The 24,760-nt window shown below is 46.5% G+C and overlaps 1 protein-coding gene across 2 annotated transcripts in view; it reads left to right on the forward strand.

Annotated features, from left to right (window-relative positions):
• N4BP1 (NEDD4 binding protein 1) overlaps positions 1 to 24,760 on the forward strand; it is a 281,533-nt gene that overhangs the window by 205,182 nt on the left and 51,591 nt on the right. The window contains exon 7 of one of the 2 annotated variants that reach the window (XM_086945446.1): positions 110 to 1,904. The exons of the other annotated variant lie outside the window; for it this stretch is intronic. Coding sequence (XP_086801572.1) covers positions 110 to 125 — 16 coding nt within the window. The 3' untranslated portion in view covers positions 126 to 1,904. Of the gene's footprint in view, positions 1 to 109; positions 1,905 to 24,760 lie in introns of those variants that run through there. 2 annotated transcript variants of the gene reach the window in all.

A 24,760-nucleotide genomic window follows, 5' to 3' on the forward strand; every position in this document is an offset into this window, starting at 1 on the left:
ATACAAAATTATTTCATTATGCATGCATTTCAAATGAGAACACGTGTAAATGATGATAGTTGTAACAGATTTTCAAGCAGTTGTCTGAAGATGCGTTTATGTTTTGTAGTTTTTCAACCTGGTGAGAAACGTTTGTGGCTGAAAGGAGAAACGTATTGGTTGCCTGGTTGGTCAAGTTTTTGTCTACAGCCATTTAGAAAACCTGAGTTGAAGCTGTGGCTCAATTGTGCGATGGAAGACAATGCTTCGGAACAAGATTTGAAATCGCTATGGAGTTTCGTAAACTGGCAAAAAGGCTACTTTTGCTGAAAATATTCTCAACAAAGATCCTCGATGGAAATATTTTTGTCACCGAATGTGTTGCTACTACTCTGACAATTTCCAAAAATATTGACAACTTTTTGCCTTATACTTTGTGGTGCATTGTAGAAAAGTACCAAAGTTTACACTTTAGTTGGAATCTCATTACTTAAAATTGATTTCTTCCCAAGAAAACTTGAATGATTTTAAATGTTAAGACCATACGGATTCTACAGCATGTGCCACAAAAACTCGTGAGGAACACTGGCAACCACGTTTCTCTAACCCAGCCCTACGTTATGCTAACCAGTTGGCATGCTTGGCACTAACTTTGAATGCAGAATGAAAAAAGGTTTCAAGAAAGCATAGTGGCAAAACATGGTTCTTGTAAAGATACCAAGCTAATGGTTAGGCATCTTTCGAGAAATACTGTTCTGTTCCATTAAGAATAGTAATTGTGGTATTGTTTCTAAATTTGCGTTCTGTGATTTCATTTAAGTCTCCGTTCTACATAATATGTGTTTCCTGGGCCATGTTTAATGAAACAGCTGTGCTTGCAGCAGCACTTCATATCCAGATGCTAATTCATGATGGAAATGTCAAGGGTCACAGCACTCGAGCACTTTATTGGTACTGGGGTTGTTGGTAAACTCCAATGACTTCGGTCTAAGTTCAGAAGTTAATAAACAGATTCTTTGGAGGATTTGTTAGGAATAGGAAACTGTGACTGGCAGTTAAATCTGGAGTGATGGACAAATGTAATTTTTCTTTATATACATATTTGGGTTGATGCTGCTGATCTGTGGACAGATTGATTGTTTATTTTGTTAACTAACATCACTGTCATAAGGGGGCTTCTCTTATGACATTGAAAGGTGTCAAGATCATGACTAGAACAGTTGACATTTGAAAACCAAGCACTTAAGCCAATTCTATCTAATTCTAGTAAAATATTCCTATGTACTTCTCTTTAACTGCTGTAATAGTGGGGTGCAAAAGCACCAATGTTTATTGTAACGTTTAATCTGGGAGTAGCACTGTGTAAATTCTCTGAATTCCAGTTGCAGACTTACTTGAGTGGTTCAGTTGTACAGATGTGTCAAATAACCACAGAACTTCATTGGATATTATACTTGAGGACACATTATCGGGTATCGCAAAATGTCTTTGATTTTAGTTTAAAGAATCAGTTGTGGTCAAATTTCCTTTTACATTTTCGGGGCACATTTCATTTTTATTTTTTTATAACTAGGATTTTACTTTTTTGTATTCGGTCTTTCAGCTTCATTTAATTTTTTTGCATGTTCCTCTATATAGCCCATGAAGTTGAACAGCGTTTAGTTTAATCCAATTGAAATTGAGCAGCCCTTAAAGATTTATTATGTGTGCGTTTCTGAGGGATTCTTAATTTTACAATTGATTTTTTTATCATTGACTTGATACTTTTACATGTTGCAATAATTAATTGTACATCATATCAAGTTGGGTTGTATTAATTTTAAAAGTGTTGGACGATTGGGAGGGCAGTTGTAAGGGATCCCCAAATTACAGATTTTATATTTTTGTTTGCATTTGCACATCTCAATAAAATATTTTAAATTGAAGTAGATGTCCAAGACTTGTTTATTTACGTCTGTTTGTTGTTCTTCATGGTAGGACAGCAGGAAGGTTGTGTAACCTTTGTAGTTTCACATTTTGGTAGGTTTATTGTCATATTCCTTGCAGTACATGAGTACAATACTGCCAATAGGGCATTAAAGCAACCAGTACAAGAAAGGTGCGGTGATGTATTTTCAGCGTATGAAATGTCAGTCCTACTGGGAGGTATAAATGTGTAAAGATTTAGCCTGAAAGTGTATCCTTACGTTGTAACACAGGTTTTTTTTGCCTTTTTGTAAGCACTATGACAGGTGTTACTATTCTTCACGGAAAAGGTATTCATCATATCATCCCGAAAAGGATAAGATTTAATTGACCTTGCTGGACCTCGAACTTGTTACATGTAGACCACGCAAGATGTGTTGAGAAAGTGGTGTAGTTTGTATTAAATCTTCTTTCTTTCTCTGTTCTATTATTGAAGCTACCTTGCGCTCATTTCCTTACCATCTCTACTGATGATAATGCACGTTATCTAAATATTTGAATACCCGGGGTTATAATAGTGCGTTTTGCCACCCTTGAATATTTTCTCTGCCTTGCCTCTTTTGGAGAGAGGTTTTGAAATACCTCTGCTTCTAGGAAGCACGGAAATATAGGAAGCAGGGGTTCAAGTTCAAGTTCGGGCATTTATATAGCGCACTACTCACCCAGAGGGTCTCAAGGCGCTTGGGGAAGGGGTTCATTATTTGTCGAATAGCCAGGTTTTAAGTTCTTTTCTGAAGGAGATGTGGTTTTGAGTAAGGCGGAGGTGAGTGGGGAGTGAGGTCCAGGTCTTGGCAGCCAGGAAGGAGAAGGATCTGCCACCCATGGTGGATTTTCGGATGCGCGGGACTGCGGCGAGGGCTTGATTGGACGATCTTAGTTGGCGGGTGGGTTTGTAGAAGGACAGTCGAGTGTTGAGGCATTCGGGTCCTAGATTGTAGAGGGCCTTGTGTGCGTGGGTGAGAAGACTGAACGTAATTCTTTTGTTGACGGGAAGCCAGTGGAGGTCTTTTAGGTGTCCGGTGATGTGATCTTGGCGAGGGATGTCCAATATGAATCTCGCTGATGCGTTGGAGTTTTTTCTGTAATTTTGCTGTGATTCCGGCGTATAGTGTGTTACCATAATCCAGTCGACTCGTGACCAGTGCGTGGGTGACAGTCTTTCTTGTCTCGAGGGGGATCCAGCGGAAGATCTTTTTGAGAATGCGAAGTACGTTGAAGCAGGAGGATGAGACTGCGTTGACTTGTCTAAACATCGAGAGAGAGGAGTCTAGGATGAAGCCAAGGTTACGTGCGTGGTCTGTGGGTGTGGGTGCTGTGCCCAGAGCGGAAGGCCACCAAGAGTCGTCCCAGGCAGAGGGGGAAGATCCTAGGATGAGCACCTCCGTTTTGTCTGAGTTGAGTTTTAGGTGGCTATGTTTCATCCATTCGGCTACTTCTTTCTTGCCTTCGTGAAGATTGGTTTTGGCGGTGTTAGGGTCTTTGTTGAGGGAAAGGATTAATTGGGTGTCGTCGGCGTAAGAGATGATGTTGAGGTTGTGTTGGCGCACGATGGATGCGAGTGGGCTCATGTAAACGTTGAAGAGGGTGGGACTGAGTGATGATCCTTGTGGTACTCCACAGATGACTTCAGTGGCCTCTGAGTTGAATGGGGGAAGTCGGACTCTTTGAGTTCTCCCGGCGAGGAACGAGATGATCCAGCCCAAGGCTTTTCCTTGTATGCCGATGTTGCTGAGGCGTTGTATAAGGGTGCTGTGGCAGACTGTGTCGAAAGCGGCGGAGAGGTCGAGTAGAATGAGGGCCGCTGTTTCTCCGTTATCCAGTAGTGTTCAGATGTCGTCTGTCGCTGCAATGAGGGCGGTTTCGGTGCTGTGTTTGGCTCGAAATCCGGATTGAAATGGATCGAGGGAGTTGTTGGATTCAAGGAAGGCGGCGAGCTGGCTGTTGACGGCTTTCTCAATCACTTTGGCGGGGAAAGGGAGGAGGGATATGGGTCGGTAGGTTTTAAGTTCAGAGGGGTCTGCTGTGGGTTTCTTCAAGAGGGCGCTGAGTTCGGCGTGTTTCCAGCTTTCTGGGAAGGTGGCAGAGTTGAACGAGCAGTTGATGACATCACGGAGATGGGGTGCGATGATGGAGTCAGGTTTGTTGAAGATGTGGCGGGGGCAGGGGTCGGTTGGCGAGCCAGAGTGGATTGAGTTCATTAGGCGGATGGTGTCTTCAGTGGTGATTGGGTTCCAGGTGCTAAGGTTGTTAGTTGGCGGAGTAGGATCTGAGGGGGGTGGGGAGGGTTGATCGCTGGGAGTGTTCTCGAAGCTGTTGTGGAAGCTCCCTGCGGACACGGACGCTCCCCACGCTGCTCCCTGACCTGCCTTGCCTCTCAGCTGAGTATCGCTTCGCAGCTCTGCTGCTTGCTTTAACCACTTGCTCACTGCTGCTTGATAGTGCCTGAATTATCTGCATAGCGCTATTGTTGGTTTCTATGCGCATTTGTACTTACTGCATTGGAATCGCTTGATCTTTACAGCGCCGCTCTGCTGCTTGCCCCGGCCGCTGCTACCTGCCTGGCATCGCATTTCACTTGGCGCTTTGCTGCGTGTCACAGAGGACGTGGTCGATTTCGGCAGGCTTAGTCCAGCTGATCGATCCCGTAAGGCCGCCGGCCATTTTGTTGTTGTATTGTTGTTTATCGCCCTGCCCTAGTCTCCACCCCGCTCCCGCCTTCCCAGCTGACCTGCCCTCCCACGAAGCCCTTCCTCTGCACTCTAACCCTATCGCGCTGTGACCGTTCTGCTCCCTGCGGACACGGACGCTCCCCACGCTGCTCCCTGACCTGCCTTGCCTCTCAGCTGAGTATCGCTTCGCAGCTCTGCTGCTTGCTTTAACCACTTGCTCACTGCTGCTTGATAGTGCCTGAATTATCTGCATAGCGCTATTGTTGGTTTCTATGCGCATTTGTACTTACTGCATTGGAATCGCTTGATCTTTACAGCGCCGCTCTGCTGCTTGCCCCGGCCGCTGCTACCTGCCTGGCATCGCATTTCACTTGGCGCTTTGCTGCGTGTCACAGAGGACGTGGTCGATTTCGGCAGGCTTAGTCCAGCTGATCGATCCCGTAAGGCCGCCGGCCATTTTGTTGTTGTATTGTTGTTTATCGCCCTGCCCTAGTCTCCACCCCGCTCCCGCCTTCCCAGCTGACCCGCCCTCGCCCCTCCCCCCTCACCACCTTTTATGACAGGAATATCCACGCGCAGCGTTCACGCGCAGCGACCGCGCCCAACCCGCGCCGAAGGTGCGCCAAAGGTAAGCCCGTCTACGCCCGTCCGCGCCTGGACCGCGCCCAGCGCCAGACCCCCTGCCCCTCGCGCTGCCCTGCCTCCCCGCGTTACCTATGATGCTGCCACCCTCCTACCCCTTAACCCCGGTCGCACCCCCAACTGCGTCCAAGCCGCTCCTGGACGCACCCATGGACCGTTCTCCTGCCTCTCCTGCAAATTTAGCGGCACCGACAACATCCCCGCTACGACCACTCCACAGACTCCCGACCCCAACCACCTAGAATGCATCCTTCTCAACACCCGATCGATCCACAGACACGCCATCGACCTCTGGAATCTACTAGACACCATCTCTCCAGACGTCGCCTTCCTAACAGAAACATGGATGAACGCTTCCTCCGCCCCTGACATCGCCATTGCCATCCCTGAAGACTATAAGATCACACGCAAGGACCGCACCGACCATACAGGAGGTGGAATCGCTATCGTCCATAAGAAATCAATCCGCATCTCAACCAGCTCTGACGCCAACCTCGCTAACTCCGAACACCTTCACTTCCAGATCCACATCGACCCCAAGACCACACTCAGAGGCACCCTCCTCTACAGACCACCAGGTCCCCGCGCAAAATTCAGTGAAGACATCACAGACTTCATCACCCCACACGCGCTCCCCTCCAAAGACTACATCCTTCTGGGAGACCTCAACTTCCACCTTGAAAAAATCAACGACCGCAACACCGCCACCCTCTTGGACAACCTAGCCAACCTCGGACTTAAACAACTGGTCACTTCCCCCACCCACATCGCAGGTCACACACTCGACCCAATCTTCACCTCCAGCAACCACGTCTCCTTCAGCCACACCACAGATCTCCTCTGGACTGACCACAGCTGCGTTCACTTCACCTACAACAAGCCGAAACCCATCAACCACCTCCAACCAACTCTACAAAGAAACTGGAACAAAATCACCACGGAGCAGATCTCCACATCGCTCCTTCAAACCTCCCCAGCCCTCTCCTCTAACGCCAACGAAGCCGCCTCCAACCTCACCCTTTGGCTATCCAACACCGCCGACACCTTAGCACCACTGAAAAAACATCAACACAAACTTGGCAACAAGAAGGCTTCATGGTTCAACGATGACCTCAAAAAGTCCAAGAAACTGTGCCGCTCCCTTGAAAAGGCCTGGAAAAAAGACCCAACCACCAGCACCAAGGACGCCTTCAAAAGCGCCACCCGCACTCACCACCAACTGATCCGAAAAGCCAAGAAAACAGCATTCAAGGATCGACTTGACAACAACGCCCACAACAGCAAGGAACTCTTCAACATCGTCAAGGAATTTTCCAACCCCTCGGCCAACTCCAACGACATCACCCCCTCTCAAACCCTCTGCGATTCCCTAGCCTCTTTTTTCCACAACAAGATTGCTGACATCCACAACAGCTTTGACAACCAACCCGGAAGCCAACCCACCCTACCACCAGCTGACCATCCTCCCCCCATTAACACCCTTAACGCCTGGAACCCAATCTCCACTGAGGACACCATCCGCCTGATGAATTCCATCCACTCTGGATCCCCCACAGACCCATGCCCTCACCACATCTTCAACAAAGCAGACTCCGTCATAGCCCCGCACCTCCGAGACGTCATCAACTGCTCCTTCAACTCCGCCACCTTCCCAGAAGACTGGAAACACGCTGAACTCACCGCCCTTCTGAAAAAACCAACAGCAGACCCCACCGAACTCAAAAACTACCGCCCCATCTCGCTTCTTCCATTCCCGGCCAAAGTCATCGAGAAAGCTGTCAACAACCAGCTCGCCGCCTTCCTCGAAGCCAACAAATCACTCGACCCCTCACAATCTGGATTCCGAGCCAAACACAGCACTGAGACCGCCCTCATCGCAGCAACAGACGACATTCGAACTCTACTGGACAATGGAGACACAGTCGCCCTCATCCTCCTGGACCTCTCAGCAGCCTTCGACACAGTCTGCCACAGCACCCTCTTACAACGCCTCAGAAACATCGGAATCCAAGGAAAGGCTCTGGAATGGATCACCTCGTTCCTCACCGGAAGAACCCAGAGAGTCCGCCTCCCACCATTCAAGTCTGAGGCCTCTGAAATCATCTGCGGCGTACCACAAGGATCCTCACTCAGTCCCACCCTCTTCAACGTATACATGAGCCCCCTCGCGGCCACCGCCCGCCAACACAACCTCAACATCATCTCTTACGCGGATGACACTCAACTGATCCTATCTCTCACCAAGGACCCCAGCACCGCCAAAACTAACCTACACGAAGGAATGAAAGAAGTCGCCGAATGGATGAAACAAAGCCGTCTGAAACTGAACTCAGACAAAACAGAAGTCCTCATCTTAGGTAATTCCCCCTCTGCATGGGACGACTCCTGGTGGCCGGAAGCCCTCGGAAATGCACCCATCCCGACAGACCACGCACGGAACCTTGGCGTCATCCTGGATTCTTCACTCTCAATGAACAGACAAGTCAACGCCGTATCCTCTTCCTGCTTTAACATTCTTCGCATGCTCAGAAAAACATTTCGCTGGATCCCCACCGAAACAAGGAAAACAGTCACCCACGCTCTAGTCACGAGCCGACTGGACTACGGAAACACCCTCTACGCAGGTACCTCCGCTAAACTCCAGAAGAAACTACAACGAATCCAAAACGCCTCAGCCAGGCTCATATTAGACATCCCACGCAACGAACACATCTCTGGTCACCTTAAAGACCTCCACTGGCTACCCGTCAACAAGAGAATTACTTTCCGACTGCTTACCCACGCACACAAATCACTCTACGACATCGGACCAGACTGCCTCAACTCTCGACTGTCCTTCTACACCCCCTCCCGCCAACTTCGCTCTTCCAGCCAAGCCTTCGCCACTGTACCTCGCATCAACAAGACCACCATGGGAGGCAGATCCTTCTCATACCTGGCTGCCAAAACATGGAACTCACTCCCCGCTTACCTTCGCCTCACCCAGAATCACCTAGCGTTCAGAAAGCAGCTTAAAACGTGGATATTTGACAAATAATCCTCCTCCCCTTCCTAAGCGCCTTGAAACCCTCTGGGTATGTAGTGCGCTATATAAATTTTATGACTTGACTTGACTTGTTGTAGAAGAAGGAGGATAACGCATCGCAGAGGTCTTGGGAGGGAGTGATGTCGTTAGATGCTGCGGTGGGGTTGGTGAATTCTTTGACGATGTTGAAAAGTTCCTTGCTGTTGTGGGTGTTGTTGTCGAGACGATCCTTGAATGCTGATTTCTTGGCGGATCGAATCAGTTGGTGGTGTTTGCGGGTGGCTGCCTTGCGGGTGACCATGTTGTCGGTGGTTGGATTTTTTCTCCATGTTTTCTCCAGGGTGCGGCATAGCTTCTTGGATTTTTTAAGGTCATCATTGAACCAGGGAGCCTTTTTGCTGGCTGATTTGATCTGGTGCTTTTTCAGGGGTGCTAATTTGTCAGCACTGTGGGTGATCCATTGCTTGAGATTGGTGGCCGCTTGGTTTGGGTCCAATGAGAGGGTGGGAGGGTTTTGGTTGAGTGATGTGAGGAGTTGGTCGGAGGTGATTTTGTTCCAGTTTCTCCGAGGAATAGGTTGTGGGTCAGGGTGGTTTTGTAGCTGAAGTGAACACAGCTGTGGTCCGTCCAATGGAGAGCTGTGGTGCGATCGAAGGAAATGTGCTTGCTGGAGGTGAAGATAGGGTCGAGCGTGTGTCCGGCTACATGGGTGGGGGTGTCAACAAGTTGTTTGAGTCCGAGATTGGCCAGGTTGTCCAGAAGGGTGGAGGTGTTGCTATTGTGTTTATTTTCAAGGTGGTAGTTGAGGTCTCCTAAAAGAATGTAGTTCTCGGGTTCCTGGAGGCCTGTAGATGAGGGTGCCTCTAAGTATGGCCCTAGGGTCGGTGTGGAGATGTTCGGCGGTTGCAAGATTATCGTCGGAGCTGTTCGTGATTTTGATGGTGTTCCTATGGATGATGGCTATGCCTCCTCCTGTTTGATTGATTGGTGCGGTCTTTTCGGATAATCTTGTAAGCGTCCGGTATGGCTATGGCGATGTCGGGTGCTGATGATGTGTTCATCCATGTTTCTGTAAGGAAGGCGATGTCCGGTGGCGCAGTGTCGAGTAGGTCCCAGAGTTCAGTTGCGTGTCTGTGGACCGAGCGGGTGTTAAGCAGGATGCACTTCAGGTGGTTAGAGTCGGAGCTGTGTATGGAGGAAGTGGATTTGGTGAGGGTCCTGAAGCAGTTGAACTTGCAGGAGAGGCAGGCGAATGGGCCGTGGGTACGTCCTGGGGTGGCTTCGCAGCATTGTGGTGTGCGTCCGGGGTTGAGGGCGAGGAGAGTTGCGGCATCATATGTGAATCTAGTGGGTTGGGTGCAGCGGGGACCAGGGGGACTGGCGCTGGGCGCGGACAGGCGTAGACGGGCTTACCTTTGGCGCGGCCGCAGCGTGTGGACGCTGCTCGTAGGTCCATCTGTCTGGAATTTAATAGAATATCTAATTGTTCATGGGGCAGGTTGCTTCATAAATCTACTTGTTCTGTAACTAAATATTGTCCCTTTGGTGCTAAGTAGTGCGGCGTCAAATTAAGGCAGTAATCTCATTATATAAGAGCTCTGATATAGCCTCTCTGGTTATGCCAGGGCTCATACCATAGTAGTGTTTGAATACTTGCAATCCCCTTATGTTGCCACCTTTCTACAGATCTACATACTGGGAATGAAGGTAGTGGTAAGCAATTGTTCCAGTGTTGGGATGCCCTTTTGAGTCTGTGCAAACCTACTAACTTGCATGTTTTTTTTTTTTTACGTTTGTATAATCTGTAATAGTAGATACATATATAGGCCCCCCACATGAGTATTTCAGCCCCTTACACAATCAGGGCAACTTGTGTCTAGCCAATACCTAGGTTCACCAAGGGGGTATGCAACTTTTGCCGCCAGGCGGACTAAGATCCTTCCGCGCCTAACGGGGTCTACTTGTGTACTTATATTGTGGGCGTTATATATTCAGTTAGCGCCCCCCCAAATTTTAGCGCCCATTCTATGCTTATGTGGTCCTTTAATAGCATATAAATTAGTTTCAAGTTTACATATAGCGAATAGTCTTCCTCTCCACATCTCGAACGTAGGGGGTTCTCTCTGTCGCCACAGTGAGGCTATACATAATCTTGCAACAGCAATATATATTAAATATCTAACTGTATACATTCCCTGTGTGGACGTATCTTCCTGCAGAACCCCCAGCCACATAACTATTGGGGTTATCTCAATCTGTACCCCCGTGGCTTCCGTTAAAGTCTGCACCCTATTAATCAATAATCTTAGATCAGGGCATGTGGCAAACATGTGGACTATATCTGCCTGGTCCTTCCCACACCTGGTACATTTATCCTCATTGATGCCCCTCCCCCAGCGTGCAAATTTTGCCGGCGTATAGTAGAAGTTAAACATGGTTGTACTGCTGTGTTTTAAGTTGGAGGATATTAGAAGTTTGTCAGCTAATGTAATAGATTCCTACAAAATATTTCCCTCTACAGACAATCTAGCATTCCATTTAGCATTTTGAGTCTCCATATCATACTTTTGTACTTCCATGAGTGCTTGATATATATTTCCAATTTTCCCCCGGCCCTTCACAACTTCCAATAGATTATTTTTCTGTGTTAGACGTGGGGCATCCCCTCTTTTGTTCAAAAAGTCCCTTCTTATCTGTTGGTATTTTAAAAAAATCTGTTTTGGGAAGATCATATTTAGCCATTAATGAAGTATATGTCCTGGTACCATTACTGTCAAGTAGGTTCCCTAAAGTCAGAAGACGCCGTACCGCTACTGATAAGACGCGCAGAGACTTTCACACTATCTGCAATATGTTTTAAATTTGTAACTTGACCTGAGATTGAGTGTTTGGACTGGTTGTGATTTGAAACCTGTGATGAAATTTGCGATGTTGGAGGCTTATGTACAAATATAGATACCCAATACAAGAACTTTACACTGCTTGAAGGATTCATTGATATGGAAAAAACTCAGTGTGGTATTGTTAAACGGGAAAGACAGTCTAGTCCCTGAGGAAGTCTTTGGGTCACACCCTTTGACAAAACACCTGTTGGCTGTTATTTGTATTATCAAGATTCAACATGTGTACCAACAAGTCTTCATGAACATCCTTCTGATAAGAAAATAAAAGACAAAGGACTAATGACTACAATGCGTGTTAATGGACAATTGATTTGAACATTTTAATTTATATTGCTAACACTTTTCTAAGCTCGGGGTTCCTCTTTTGGTCTAATAGTAATTAATCCAGCCAATCATCAAATGCCGCCTGATCTGGAGTCAGGCATTATGGGCGGTTGTTTTTTTTTTATAATAGCTGGGTTCGAGGATTTTAAAGAAAGATCTCTCTGGCGTAGAGTCTAGTAACAGCTGAAAAATATGAGGAATATCCTCTGTGTATTTCTCATTTGCCCCAACCAATACAATCCCCATTTACTGCAATAGGCAGGCACAGTGATACAACTGGAAGTTAGGAACTGCCCAGCCTCCTCGTTCACGCGGAAAGGTCATACATTTTCATGCTCTACGAGGTTTTCCCTGTGCCCATAAAAAGCTACTACATATAGACTGTAGTCTCAATCTGCTTTCTTGTAATTTCAAGTGGGACTGCCCTGAAAAAATAAAGAACCTTTGGCAAGATGTTCATTTTTAGAACATTACATCTTCCCAACATTGATAAATGAAGACCTTCCATCCTATCCAATTCTTTTTTGATCTTGCATAGCAGAGGCTCCCAAATTAGACATGACCATAGTGTTGAGGGCTGCATTCAAGTGGACTCCCAAATATAAGGCCTCGTCCAAAACTCTTGGGTCATTAAAATATACCTGATCAGTGCTTATAACCTGTGTCTTTGCTAGGTTTAGCTTGTACCCGGAGCTCCTCCCAAAAAATGCAAGTTGTTCGGTCTCCACCAGCGTGATGGCGGGATCTGGTGAGACTATCACCTATGTCATCTGCATATGCAAATACTTTAACCCATTCTTGCCTAGGGCCTAGTAGTGATATGTTTATCCTTTGTTCCACTTTTGATGATCTATACATTGCTTTAATTGCCTGACTAAACCCAGCACCAAACCCAGACAACATCCATGTTGCCTAAAGAAATTCTCAGGAGCCCCGGTCAAATGCTTTTTCTGCGTCTAATAGGATCACCCCACATGGCAATTTACGTGTATTGGCGATATCCAGCATTGTCGTAACTCTACTTATCTGATTGACTGTGCCTTTACCTGGTATAAATCCGTGTTGGTGGACCAGTACTAGTGGTGTAATCACACGGGAGAGCCGTGATGCTAATATCTTTGCATAGATTTTCCCATCACAATTTATAAGCGAGATCGGTCTGAATGACCCTGACAGTGTGGGAGGTTTATCTTTTTAAAGAAAAATGATACTGGCTTCATTTCAGGATGCAGGGGCAGCGCCCTCTTGTGCCTCCCAAAAAACAGCTAGCATATCTGATTGTATTTCTGGCAATGAAAGTTTATATAGTTCTAATGGAAGCTTATCTGGGCCAGCAGCTTTCCCTGTAGCCAATGAACCAACGGCGTCCTTCAGCTCTTGCATTGAAATAGGCTCATCTAGCATTCTCTGATCTTCTTCCTTCACAGTTTCCCCGAGAGGATCCCTATATAAATCCTCCCCTCCTCTTTGAGTGTCAGTTTCTTCTGAATACAATTCCTCATAAAAAACCCTAAATACCTCTAGAATCCCCTCCGATGTTTCTACTATGTTCCCTGAGGAATCCTGAATTGCCGCAATAGTTTTCTACCTCCTTAGATCTAATCTTTTTCGCTAGGCATCTCCCTGTTGCTTCCGAAAACTCTTAACACTCGCTCTTAAAAAGCTGGTATTTCTTTGCAATATCTTTGGTCCATTCCTCATTTGTCTTAGCTGTGCACGATGCAACCTCTGTTTGTACTTATGCAATATCTAGCTTTCCCTGTACTGCTTCTATCAAATTGCACTCAGTCGTAATTCCTCATATAACAGCGGTTGGTGCTGTCTAAGTTGTTTCTGCACATGTAGTCCAAAGCTTAGTATCGCTCCCCTAAGTCCAGCTTTCGTGGCGTCCCTGACTATACCGTATTTAGTAGCGTTACGATATCTCGCTAGAAATTGTGTTAACCATTTTCGTGCGTGACTAATAAACTTTTCATTTAGTAGTAGCTTCCTATAAAAAGAGTGTGTGCTTCTGGGTCGTATTAGGCCATGCATTACAAGTTTCAAAAGTACTGGGTTGTGAGCAGAGGTTATTCTGGGGGAAATCTGTATTTTTGCATCTTCTAGATAAGTTTTTGTTACAAAAAAATACTCTAATCTAGTTAACTTTTGATGCGGGCAGGAATATGAATGTACCCTGGTTCTGGATGTTTTAACCTGGGCCATACATCGGCTAGGCCATGTTCATCAAGAAGCGGCTGTAAGACTTTATATACCTTCGGTTTCTTGCCAACGTATTTTATCTCCCCCCCCCAACCTATGAGTCATTTCTCCTAATTGGATATTAAAATCCCCTGTAAGTATTAGAGGGGTTGCCCAGTTGGCCAATTCTATATTTAAGTATTCAATGATTTGTGCTTCATCATGATGAGAGCCATATACAGAACGGATTGTACACTTCTCATTAGCTGTGATACATTCAATTATGGTCCATCACCCATATTTATCTGCTGACCTTTTCGTGATTTTTAAAAGACCTTTTTTCGCTAGTATAGAAACCCCTCTAGTGGTAGTCCCTTGAGTAGTACACACCTGCAGCTCATATCCTAGCTCCTTCAATATAATATGTTTGTTCCAAGGGAGGTGTGTCTCTTGAATACAGACTACATCGAGTGATATGTTACTTATTTCATGTGCCACTCTTTGCCGTTTCCCCCCTCATTAAGTGCCTGCACATTAAATGTACACACAGTTAAAAATGCCCTTTTATCCTGGTTTAAACAAACAGACATCATTTCTTGCCTCTTTTAACATAATCTCTTTCCTTCATAAATTTTGTAGTTACTACTGGCTTTTTTTGTGCTTTTTACCCTCCCATCCCTGCTCCCTCTTGGTAGCCACCCTACTACGGCACTGAGGGCAACCCCCTACGCTCCCCAGCGAAGAGGCTGATAGACCCAATGGTCCACAGTGATGGAGAGCCTCGTACCCACCCCTGTACCCCAGTGTCCCCCGAGTGTATAGTACCCATATCTTCACCATAAGGCATGCAACAACAAAAAACATTTAAACAGTGTAGTAGGGGGGGGGGGGGGAGACAAGGAATTCAGTGTAGCATGCGGATCTACATAAATCATCAACAATCTGCAGAAACTACATACATTATTTCTGCCAGCGTATAGCCAGGGTTTCCCGTATTTATGTGTTATCTGCCCAAGGATTTAATCTCTTGTAAATACTCTTTTGCTTTCAGCTTAGATGTAAAAAAAATCTTGTTTCCTGTTTATATTATTTTCAACTTAACTGGGCTTAAGAGAAATGCTTGTGCACCCTTATCTTGAAACGGCGTGATTAACTGTCGTAGTTGCCACCTTTTTTCCACGGTAGTGGGGCAGAAATCGGGACGAACAAAAAACTGTACACCAGCAGCTTTTCTCTATCTATCTGGCCAGGGAGGTCAGGCGACGAGCGCTCACTCGACTGAGTGACCAGCCACCATCTTGCCTCCGTCTAACTTGCATGTTTTAAGCGTTTTCAACAACGCTTCTCTAATCTTTTCCCATACTGAGAAATGTTGGACATTTACTCCTGACAAAAAGTGGTTGGAGGTAAAGTGAACTTGCAAAATCTCAGATTTTCGCATGAGAGATCTTCACAATTGCTCATGCTGAAATGTAGTTCACAAATATTTTCTAGGAGTGCTATTTCTTGCTATACTTCTGTAAATTCTTGTAAATTTGCGAAAACCATATAACTGCACGTAATGCACGGACATATACCATGGGTGCACTTTTGAGACTTTAGTTATAATTTGGCCCCCTAATTTGGTCTGGCGTTAATCTTGACCTTTTGTGTTGATTAAAATTCTGTCTCTCTCTCTCTTTCTATCGTCTGGCTTCACTGTGAGTGACATCATTCTGCTCTTTTACAAGGAGCATGTTGACACAAAAAGTAGTTTTGTCCAGTGCCAGTAACTACTGTGGCTGTGTGTGCTTTGAGACCAAAAACTGTTTTTGATTTTGCAAAGGTTTGTTATAATGGAGAGTTCCCGGCAGCTCCCACACCTATAAGGTTTCACAAAAACCATGCCAAAACAAGTCACACATTGACAAAACTAAAAAGCCGACTACCAATTTCAGACCTGCTGGCATTGCCAATGCTTGTTTATTTTTATGTTTCCCATAATCTTTTTGAAACTGGTTACTCTGATTTTCCATTATAAATATTTTTGGAAAATACTAGCATGCATCAACATTTTACTAAATACTGCTGCAAAGTAATGGTACCCGGAAATTTTACAGTAGTTTAGCTAAATGTTTTTTTTTTCCTACTTTCATGTTTTTTAATGAACATTTTATTTTGAAAGCAAAGAATCCTCAGTCTTGCTTTCAAGCTTCTGCAAATATTTGCATTTAATCGGAGAGCATTCTGGGAGTATTCTACATAGCCTCGTATTGCTAAACTTTAAAAACGTGTGTACAATGTTTTATATAGAAACCACTGTCCGAAGTGCAGTCAGAAGGTGCCAAAGTGCAATCCTTTGACTGGCTTGCTCTTTCATCTGCCCTTCTGCCAGAGAAAGGGATAAGTTGATTCGGTGCTACTTCACAGCTGTGCCTTATGTATGTCTAGACGGATTTGTTGTGATGCTGCACAATAAACATAGCATTGCTACACCTAGCTTTGGATGATGTACGGACAATTGAGAACACATAATACCATGCATGCAACATAATAAATAACGCTGGCAACTTGTTTGTGGATACAATTTTGTACGTTTTATTTTTTGTTAGACAGGGTAGGTTAGCTTATGAGCGATCAAATGTCATCAGTGAGTTCATTATAGAGGTTATACCCATCCTGTGAAAGCTAGAGCTGTCCTGTTGGTGGTATCTACACCAATGTGCTTAGATTCTTTAAAGTCCATTCACTTAGAGTGGGTAGCCACCCTACTATTTTCTTGTGTCATACTCCTGACAAGTTAGACTGAGACCCCGGCCAGTCTCCACAGTTGCTTAGGATTTCATCTGTCCCTTGAGGGATTAGGGAGCGCCGTCTCGTCATCCCAGGCCCACTGTATTGACTTCCAGTGACTGGAGGCCCTTGTGGTTGTTTGAAACTTTAAAATCACCCTGTAACTCCACCATGCGATGCTGAAAGAAACATACACCGTAATAATTCTTCTCCTTTACCTTGCATATATCCAGGTAGGGTGGATGGGGAACGTTGACCACAAATAGACCAATCCAGTCCACTAACTCATTATGAGACCCTCCTTCTGGTCTTGCTCCTCTCATGACACCACAGGGCAATAAACTTGGGGGGCGCAGTCCTCTTGACATACTGTGTTTTTTACCATACAAACCTGCCATCCTATATTGCAGGGGAGCAACACTACGATGCTGTACAATCTGTTGCCCTGCAAGTCACATAGCCAGCTACATAGCTTTGCTACCCCTAGCCCTTGGAGGATGTGCTGACTACCAAGACCGCCAAATAAATACCATGCATGCCACACAATAGATGATAGTGACTTGTTTATGTATAACATTTCACATGTTAATTAAAGAGTTTAGGTTAGCTTACGGGCTATCCAGATATAAGCGGGGAGTTAATTTAACAGTTGACACCCATTCTCAGAAAGCCAGAGCTGTCCTGTTGGTTGTATCAACAACTATGTGCTTAGACTCCTCTTTACAGTTCATTCACTTAGAATAGGTAGCCACCCTACTCTTTTCTTGTGTGTCATGCTCCTGACAAGTCTGAATGAGACCCCTGCCATTATCCACAGTTGCTCAGTATTTCAACTGTCCCTTGGGGGATAAAGGAGTGCCGTCACATTCTTACATGCCGCCCTCCGTAGTGACTACCTGTGACCTGAGAAATTTCTTTTTGGCTCCAAGATACACTATCTGAAGGCCCTTGTATTTGTTCGAAAATTTAGAATCACCCTGTAACTCATCCAAATCTTAGAGATTGTACCGCAAAATAACAGACTCCCACATGTGTGCTGTTTCCTTTCTTTTACTAGCACTTACAGCCTCCTGCCAGGCTTAATGGATATTGAGCAGGAAACTGGCCACCCAAGCATTATACTGCAGCTTGCTAAGTGGTACAAGACTCGGATTTAAATGCTTACTGTTAGACATGGCATCATTGGCGAGAGTCTCCCTTCCCTTTTTGACGGATTGTCTCCCCTGTTTTGATATGTTTTTGCTGGTTATATGCTTTGGGCACTGTGCTACTGCTATTCAGTGCCACAGTGCAAGTGCTCCCTAAGTTAAATTTATGTACTAATTGGTGATTCCATGATTGGGGTATTTGATTTACCGGTCAGCCCCTAGTACAGTGCACCATGTTATCCCAGGGCTTGTAAATCCAATGCTGCTGGTGGGCTTGCAGCACTGGTTGTGCCACCCACAGAAGCAGCTTGTAAAGAGTGTCTCAGGCCCGCCATTGCAAGGCCTGTGTGCAGTCTAGAACTGACATGCCGACTTGGCAAGTGCACCCACTTGCCAGGCCCTAAACCCTCCCTTTGCTTCATATTCAACACCCCTATGGTAGGCCCAAGGGCAGGGTGCATTGTAAGTATATGGTAGGACATGCTCTGATGTGTGTAGCATGTCCTAATAGTGAATTACAGCCATTTTCGTTTTTCACTATTGAAGGCTACCTGTTCTCCTTAGGCTAGAATGGGCAGTTAGAATATTACATTCTTATAATCATAACTGACTCAGGAAACGTGGTAAAAATTCAAATTTAGTATGCCTGAACTCCGAATAAGATACATCTTTTAGTAAAGTTGGTTTTAATATTCTGTGTTTGAAAATACCACTTTTAGAAATAGTTATTTCTTGCCTAACTGTAGGTTGTGTATTCCTTGTCTGTGTTTGTGAGTGACAGGACTGGGGGATTCCAGGAGACCGGCTGGGGCAGCCCAGTGGTGAATAGAGAGATCTGCATCTAGATGGGAGGGAGGAGTTGCACCTGGGACCTTAATAGTGCTGGGCCTTCCCTCTAGAATGCTGGCTCCACCTCCTGTGGCTTGTCTGATGCCTCTGCCCTGCACTGTGGAAGGAGAGAAGGAATCTTGTCAACCGAGTGCTCCAGAGCTGTGCCTTCCCTCACCTGTGCTGGCTCCACCTCCTGTGGGGCGTCTGTCTCTACCCTGAAACGGAGGAGAGAGTCATGTAAACAAAGTGCTCAGGAACTGGTTTGGACTAGGCAGAGGCCTCTCTGCCTTCAGAGAACAAAGGACTTTGGGGTATAAATATTGGGACCCTGATCCCAAGAACTTTAGATCACTTCTGGAACAAGAAACCTTTTGCCAAGGAGAAGAACCAAAGGAAGCTGCAGGAGTTTGGACTGCCAGTGTGCTGTTTGCTGGGTTTGGCCTGCAGTGGTTGCTTCATTGCCAAGGAAAGGAGAAGAAACTTTTTAAGAACATTCTCCAAGGGCTTGAACTGTGCTTGCCTCCTTCTGAAGTCTCGGGGACAAAAGACTTCATCTCCAGCTCCCCTCTGAATATCCTTGCTCGAAATTCTCAACTCCAGACATTTGCGTGTCGCTGGGAGCTGGAAGCGCGACGCATCAAGAGGAAGCGTGTCGCCGCCGCAGTTGACATTGTCGCATCGCCGGAGAAGCGAGCCTTTGCCGCATCTCCCTGGAAGCGTGTGTTCATCGAAGCTGCCTGCTGAAGAAGCCTGCCGAAGAAGCGTGACTCCATCGAGAGAGTCGCCATCGCATCACCGGAGAATCGTGTCGCAGGGCTGGTTGCGGATCCAACATACAGTCTCATCGCAAGGCTGCCAGGACGTCTACGCAGCGGCATCGCATCGTCGCCTCAAGGGCGCCATCTTCACGCATTGCAACCGGATCATCGCATCGCATCAAGGCACCATCTTGCGCACCGCACCGCATCCGCAGGCAGAGAATCTACGCTTCACCTCCGCACCGGTAAGGATTAAGACGCATCCCCTACTCTGCGCAAGCATTGAGGCACGACACATCATCTCCCTCGGATCACGGAACTGAAGCATCTCCCAATTTGCGAGCCTTTTGTTTACTTTGTGTTACGCATCCCAGGTACTTTGTTGAGAACTTTGTCGCATTTATCATCAACTTGAACTAAGCAACTTTTATCAATCGAACACTCAGCAAGCTATGTTTAATGAAGATCAAATAAACAACTCCTTAAGTTTCCACATTGTAAGGTTAATCCTCCGAGCCATTTTAGAAGTATCTGGCGACCTATCTCCATGCTCTCCCTACACAGGGAGATTTCTGTCCAAACTGTGCCCTGATGATCTACATATATCTGGTTATATGCACGTATGATTCACAGTTGGTAAACGTTGATTTTGCAGCATGGATCCTTTTTTGGATTCACATGCTGTACATTATTCCGCCATCTAGTGGTTGGGTCCGGAATTGTCGTCTTTTTTTTTCTTTTTTTTTTCTAGTTTGGGAGTGTCCTCTACCACCATTTGGTGTTAGGTCCATCCCTTGTGTGACGTCAGACGGCACGCCCGAAGTTCCTGCGTGTGGTAGCCATCTTCAGATTCTTTTTTCCACTGTTGGATCTGGAAGCAAAGGGAGACAATCTGAAGTTTTGGACAAAACCCCAAAAGAATCCAAGAGTTCGAATGAGAAAACCTTTGGCCATCGACTGAAGACACCGGGGAAGGGGAGAGAGACCTCCGGACACATTTCCCTGTTGGGGGACCCAGACGGAACAACAACACAGATGGATCCAAATAGGGAGAGTTAGGGGCCATGGAAAATACCCCTTTCAAACTTTGCCCGAAGTGCCACCACGTGTTTGCACAACACGATCCGCACAACGTGATCCACACAACATTTGTAACCCCTTCCTGCAGAGGCAACACAAAGATAAAGACTGCAAGGCCGTTGCGGTGTTCGTGTCGAAGACAGTCGAGCTACGCCAAAATCAGAGGGAGGACCATTATGCAACCATGCTGCAAAGTCAGAAATGTCCATCGATGAGGGACTTGGGCCTCTCAAGCAACGAGAACGCCCAGGGAGCGGCTGCAGAATCAGCACATGGGGTATCAGACGCCGAGATCCTCGAATGGGACTCCGAGAAGAGGTGTAGCTCAAAAAAGGTGACTAAGGACACAGAGAAGATGGACATGATGAGACACGCTCACCCGTCTGAAACCAAGGGCCTCAAAAAGAAGGCGCAGATGGCAGCCCAGGCGTCGAAGAAAAGTACGACCGAGGGTCAGCCGTGACCAAACGAAACCCACGGATCCCACCCTAGGGATACAGAATATCGAAGATTGTCAATCGATGAAGGCAGGTGCTGAAAGAGGCCGCGAGGGGAAGACCACACCCTTGGAGGTAGAATTCAGCACACCCAAGAAGAGGATCTCCCCAGCCTCATACGCTGAAAGGGCCCTCGATGTGGTGAAAAAGAAGAGATGCTTGAACGCGGAAATGGTGACACTTCAAGAGTGCGTGGAGGCGCTGAAGAATTCCGAATTCCCTCGAAACCTGCCACCGCCGAAAGCTATGGCAACCTCCGAACCACACTAATAGAATGTTGAAGAGGGGCTTGACACTCCAGAAGAGGAGGAAGCCTTGGGGACTTTGGAGGAAGAATGGAATGACCTCAACACAAAGCCCAGAAGAAAAGGTCTGTAGCTATCCCTCGAAGGTTTCGCCACCAGACGACATAGCCTTCTACAACAGCCTCATCAAGAGAGCAGCTGATACCTTTGGGGTCCCCTTAGAGGGGGAGAAAGGAGACTCCTGCTTCCTCCTAAAGTCTTTGACATCATCCACCAAGGGAACACAATCCCTCCCAGTGCAACCAAGCATCCTGGACTAGGGCAAGGATGCTTTTAAGGAGCCTGCCTCAGCAAAAGGGCTAACCCCAAGGGTGGAGAAAAAATTGAAGCCTTCCGCTAAGGACCCTAAATACACTCATGGAAACACAGTGCCAGATTACATCATTGTCACCATGGCAAGAATGAGCAACGCTCACTCCTCCACTGGCCCTCCTCCAGAGAGAGAAAGCAAAAGAATTGACATGGTACAGAGAAAGATGGAGAAGGAAGCAGCAACACAATTGCGCATTGCTAACTCCACTGCTGTCCTGAACAGGTATGGGCACCAACAATGGGATGACATCGAAGAGCTTATGAGCAAGCTTCCAGAAGAGGATAAAAAGAGGGCAAAAGCCATCATACACGAGGGAAAAAACATAGCAAACACCTTCCTGAAATCCACCCTAGACGCAGTCGATACAGCCACCAGACAAATGTGCACAGGCACAACGTTAAGAAGGCATGCGTGGCTCCAAATATTAGACTTCAAGCAAGAGGTCCAAACCTCAGTAATTAACAAACTCTTAACAGGAGACGCCCTGTTTGGAAGTGAGGTAGATGAATCGCTTCAACAAATAAAGGACAATGAGATGGCCAGGGCTATGGTAGCCCTACAACTGAGGGGCACCTTCAAGAGAGGAGGCTTTAACCTCAGAAGACCCACAGGAAAGGCAGACTTCGCAACAGGCCAACAACAGCGAACACTCCCTTTCCTGCAGTAGAGATGGTGAGAGACTCGAGGCAAGATGGCGGCCGCGTAGGACGGCCGGGCAGCAGTGCTTCTGGGGAGACGCCGGTTAATTGTTATGCGGTAACCCGTAACCGGGATTGAAAGACAGCAACTACACGACCGTGCAAAACTTTTGGCTTGCAAGCGAAGCATCGTAAGATTGGAAAGTCAGAGAGAGAAGATTCGCCGTATGCCCCTTACCTGCTATCGGCCGCTCAGGCGGCTCCTACGGGAGCTTACACAGGCTGCAAGGAGGGCTACGTCAGGAGGCGTAACGGGGGCAGGTCTGGTCGCGGAGCTCGCGGAATTCGCCGAGTGGAAGCGGAGCTCACGAAGCGGCCGGCGCTTGCTCTGCAGGTCCCGGCAGCAGCGCTTGAGATCTAAGCAGACAAGTGTTCCTGTGCAAGCGGAGCATAAAGAACTACCGAACACGCTGGAAGCAGTAATAGAGACGGTGGTAAGCGACTGGGACAATAAAGTAAGCGGTAAGGAGCAGTTTGGGGATAAGGAGAGGAGAAAAGAGATTATGGCTCCAAAAATGAGTGCCAGCGCCAAAGCAGCTGCAAGAAGAAAAGCGGCTGCTGAACAGGCAGAGCTACTGTTGGAAAAGGAGGGTGATGGAACTAAAAGGAAGACTTAAACCCTAATTTCCCCAACTAAAAAAACAATACAGCAACAAGGAGTAGCTAAAGCTAACCATGGCACTACCCCAATCTCCAATATCTTTCAGAAGATAAGCAAGGACAAAGAATCTACTAGTGAGACTCTGGAGGCAGGGTTAATGGAGAATGTTAGCCTGAAGGCCACATAAGACATAGCTTTACCTGCTCAGATGATTGATTCAGTAAACAAAGAGGGGGACAGCAATGGGCAGACACAAGTAGTGGAAGCAACTGAAATTACTACTCAGACCATACATACTAAGCCTATATCAGATCTAGATATCGAAACTCCCACACAGGAGCTAGAAGAGGAGCCCATTGAGAACGCAGAAAACGCAGAAGACAAAAAAGAGGTCCCTAGTGAGGCTTTCTTCTCACTCTCAGAGGTGGGGGAATGGTCAGACGAAGACGAGGGCAGCCTGGATCGAGAGGATAGTGGCTCAGCCACTGATAGCGAACCTGACAAGGAAGAAGATATTCCTCCGACATCTGCGGGAAAATCCAATATAGGGTTAAGAATATATGGACAGAGATGTGATCACCCTCAGCCTAACCCCTCAGTGGAGAGCCCTGGGGGGGAAGCAGCTCAAATGTCTCTTTTGGAGGTAATACATCAGGAAATACTGGCACATAGAGAGGAGGCCCGACAAGAGAGTCGCAAATCACAGACGGCAGCCAGGAAAATACAAGGAGCGGTAAGAAAATTGGCAAGAGTATGTACGAACCTGGGAGAACGTGTTACCAACCTTGAAGAAAGAATTGTTGTGACAGAAGCTGAGACGACAGCGGCCTCTTGCAAAGTGGATCAACAAGGCGAACAGTTGATTAATGTGCAGTGGAAGCTCGAGGCGTTGGAGAATAGAGCAAGACAAAATAATCTCCGCATTCTCGGGATACCGGAGGGATCAGAAAATGCGGATACAAGGGCCTTTGTAATAAAACTTTTTGAACATGCCTTCACCGAGTTGAAGGGATGGGATTGGACGAAGGAGATCCAGAGGGCACATCGTATACCCGCCAAAGTTCATAAAAATGCCAAGGAGGGAGACAAACCCAGAGCAATTTTAATATTTCTTGGTAATTTTAACCTGAAGCAGGCGATCTCAGAAAAGGCAAGACCGGACTCAAAAAAGAATGTGGATGGCTTTTCTTTCTTTGTCCGACCGGATTTTTGTCATGTCACGGTGGAGAGACGCTGGAGACTTAGACAGATGATAAAACCGTTTCAGGATAAGGGCATGCAAGCATACCTAATCAATCCGGCACAGTTGAAAATAATTAATGGGGGGGAGAACCTTGTATTTTTCCTCTGAAGTTAAAGCAAAGGAGTATTTAGCTACTCAAGGGTCCTAGGCTACTCCATGGATGTGATTAGGAAAAGGCCTGGTGGATATAAGTAAAAGGCCTTAAAATATGAATTAGTAAGAATTGGCAGGGGGTGGAATGGGTGAGGATTGGGTTTTGCACGGGTTGTTGTTGTGGTTGTTGCACAGGTTGAAGGAGATAAAAGGGTTGTAGGTCCCATGAAGGCAAACATTTGAGTCTCTTCAGTTAGCACTGCGAACCATCACATGCACAGACCGGTTGGTCTGAGCGCCTCTGAAAAGGGGTGGAAGGGGGGGAGGGGAGGGGGGGACAGAGGGGTTGAAGGGGGGGAGGGAAGGGGTTGGGGGGTGGAGGGGAGGGCGGTGGGGCTAGTGGTGGGGTGTAAAAAGGGGGAAAAAACTTTGAGATGGAAAAGGGTCTGTTATCGGCATGTGGTAGATCCATGGATATAATCAGGATGGAGGTTAAAAACGTCAATAATGTCAGACATTAAGATTTGTACTATTAATGTAGGGGGCCTAAATGATTGGAAGAAACGACAGAGAATGAGTCAATTTGTGAAGCTTAACAATATTGATGTGGTTTGTATTCAAGAAACACATCTACCTTGGGCTAAAAGGAAACTATTGAATATCCCCGGTTACAATTTGTTAGGCTGCTCGTCACAAACATCTACAACAAGAGGGGTTGCTATTATGGGGAGAT

This window comes from Lissotriton vulgaris, chromosome 12 (genome assembly GCF_964263255.1).
Source record: "Lissotriton vulgaris chromosome 12, aLisVul1.2, whole genome shotgun sequence".
NCBI lineage: Eukaryota > Metazoa > Chordata > Amphibia > Caudata > Salamandridae > Lissotriton > Lissotriton vulgaris.